Source organism: Echinops telfairi, unplaced genomic scaffold, assembly GCF_000313985.2.
Source record: "Echinops telfairi isolate 266 unplaced genomic scaffold, ASM31398v2 ScPeMD7_2;HRSCAF=8, whole genome shotgun sequence".
In the NCBI taxonomy this organism is placed as follows: domain Eukaryota; kingdom Metazoa; phylum Chordata; class Mammalia; order Afrosoricida; family Tenrecidae; genus Echinops; species Echinops telfairi.
In genome coordinates, this window is record NW_022103898.1 from 9,535,317 (window position 1) to 9,538,223 (window position 2,907).

At 55.7% G+C, this 2,907-nt stretch overlaps 1 protein-coding gene across 1 annotated transcript in view; it reads right to left on the minus strand.

Annotated features, from left to right (window-relative positions):
* RPS19BP1 (ribosomal protein S19 binding protein 1) overlaps positions 1-522 on the minus strand; it is a 2,778-nt gene extending 2,256 nt beyond the window's left edge. The window contains exons 1-2 of the mRNA XM_004700264.2: positions 462-522; positions 171-299 (exon numbers count right to left, since the gene is read on the minus strand). Of these exons, the coding sequence (XP_004700321.1) occupies positions 171-299; positions 462-513 (181 nt within the window). The 5' untranslated portion in view covers positions 514-522. The remainder of the gene's footprint in view (positions 1-170; positions 300-461) is intronic.
* Between the last annotated feature and the right edge of the window lie 2,385 nt (positions 523-2,907).

Sequence of the window (2,907 nt, forward strand, 5' to 3'; positions counted from 1 at the left end):
TGCTGTCCTTCGTTCAGGTCCGTATCTGCAGGATTCACCTGCCGGCACACAGCAAGTCTTTTAGAAACCCCCAGCTAGGCGTCTGAAGCCGGGCCTCAAGGGCCGCCTCTTCCAGCGCCCACCCCCACCCCCGCCCCGGGGCGGCACATCCCAGCCCCTGCCGAGCTCACCCAGCGCCGACTTGGGCACCTTTCCCTTGGCCGAGTTCCGCAGCTTCCGGGGCTGGGGCGTCTTTGCCTTCCGGGACCGCTTCACCGATGTCCTGCTTGGTTTGCCCCGGCCAGGCGCGGCCTGGAGGGCTGGAGGGGAAGGGAGGAGAGGACCAGTGTCAAAGGGACCGCAAGACACCCACCCACCAGGGAACGCCCGTGCTGTCTGGCTTTTTTGCGGCCCCGGGACTCCGATTCTCAGTTTCTGCTGCCCACCCGCCCGCGCCGGCGACCCCACGCACGCCCCCTCACCCTCGGCCGGTCCCAGCAACTCCAAGCCCCTCCGCAGCAAGGCCGCCGACATGATTGCGCGCGGCCCCGCCCTCACGCCGCCGCTACTTCCGGCGGGGCCGTGTGCATCACCAGGCTGGAAACCTGGACTGGAACACAAGGTTCCGGAAGGGGCGGGCGGAAGTGCCCATCAGTCTGAGGACGCATGCGTGGAGGGAGGGGGACGTGGTGTTACCTACTCATTTCGGCGAGGCGGGGGCGGGGTCAACACGCAGAAGGACACATATCTTATCCAATCGCAATCCAAACACACCCGCGCGCGGCAGGCCACGCCCTCTTCCGGAAACCACCCACAACTAGCCCCTCCCGGCGTCAGTTCTCTCTCCAGAGGGCGCGGCCCGAGCCAGGGGCTGGCGAGTTCACTCACTACTTTTACCGAAAATGAGACTGGTCCTGGGGCGGGCGGGTTAATTGGCACGGCATCACCTTTTAAGGCTCAGTCCACTCGCCGCTCACGACGAGCCGTCCCTCCCAGGTTTCCCTGATGGCGTTTTGTGCGCCGTGACGGGGAGCAGCTCATCACTTAGCTATTTCTGAAGAATGCGAGGATGGCGCAGGACCGCGCAGGGACTCAGTGGCACCTGACAACAACAATAACAAAGAATGCTATTCTTGGTGGCAAGTTACAAATTTGTTACTAGTTAAATATGGTCACCGCGGTGTCCCGTGATCACCGATTCCTTAATACCATCCTTAACACCCACCTCCATTTCTCTCACCCTCATGCCTGTAGCTGCCTTTTTACCGCATCCTTTGCCCCTAAACCCCTCCAGCCCTAATTCTCCCCACAGCAGCCAGAGCGACTTTTCCAAATGTGACCTTGAGCACGCTTGGGCTGGAGAGCCTTTTAGAAAAAGACCAAATCCCTCTACTTGGAATTTACCTCCCGACCTGCCCTTGTGCTCAAAGGGGTGCGTATGTGTATCCTGAAAACCCCTTAAGTGGCCTACGGAAATCTTCCCTCTTCCAGACATAATTTATGCAGGGCTGGAATTTTCTCAGTCCCGGGTAGACTTAGACCTGAAACTTCAACGGCCTGTTCTTCAACCTACTATTATTTCAAATGGATTAATATAATTCCCCGCCCCCCCAATCTTAATTTCTAACATAATAGGCATAACTCACACAAGTTCATTGGGACCCTCTTTTTGAAGACTGTAAAGGGATTCTGTCCGGAACATAGAAAGTTGGAGAACCTCTGGACTAGAAGTTACTTTTCTTGCAGTGGGAAGGGGGGGCCTGATGTGCTTCCTGCTTTACCTGCAGCATGTAGCAGCGCACCTGACGTGCAGGAGACACAGTGCATGGATGGTGAATGGAGAAGAACGACTTCCTTCACCCACGCCAGAGTGGGGTGACTCAGCTAAACAGCGCAGCCCTAGTGTCGAAGTGGTTAGGTGTCTGGCTGCTAAAGAATCCACCAGCACTTCCGTGGAAGAATGAATGTAGCTGTAGGCTTCTGTAAAGATGAAACCTAGGGTCATTGAGGTCCTGATTCACAGAGACCCTATAGGACAGGGCAAATCTGCCCTGTGAGTTTCCAAGACTGTAAATCTTTATGGGAGTAGAAAGCCCAATCTTTTTCCTCGGGAAAGGAGTTGATGGTTTCGAACTGCTGACCTTGCAGTTATCAGCCCCTATAACCACCACACCATCCTTGAGCATGCCCCAGGCCTTTCTAGTCTGCTCTGTAAGGCTGCTATGAGTTGGAATCACCTCCATCTAATTAGTTACTGGCTACTTCCCGATGTAAACACTTTACTAATTACAACAAACATAACATCAAAGTCTAGTTCTAAGTGTTTCACATTTATAAATTCATTGAATGCCCCACCCCACCTGTTTTTGAAGAAGGAACTACTGTTTCTATTTTACCTACCGACGAAGAAACTCAGGCCCAGAGGTCCAGGAACCCGAGAAGGTGACATAAGCGTTGTCAGAAGTGGGGATCAAGACAGCCTGGTCTGAGTGTCACAGCTGTGGCTCACCTGTGGGGCCTTCACTCCACGTGGCTGGGGAGACCCAAAGGAGAGGCCCTGGTCTTGTGGAACCACCGTGGTGTTCCAGGCAGGAAGACCCCGTAATGAGTGTCTGCTATCAGAGGAGAATCCAGGGGGGCAGTGTGGCTCTGGGGGATGCTGGACACCATGATTGTGTTCTGAGGGCGCTGGGTTCCTGGAGAGAGCCTATGAGACAAGCGCTGTTTCCCTGCTTCTAAAACTGCCGGACTGTTTTTATGTTACATTCCCTCTTTACGGTCCACGGTCATGGCTGCACCCGCAGGCCCGGGTGAGCTTCACAGGGCAGGGTGGCAGTTAGCGAGCGGGGCATAAACGCGCGAACAGAAGGGCTGATGGTCAAGTCTGGCGCGCCAGCGACCGCAGGCAGGAGGGGTCCAGGGGTCCTG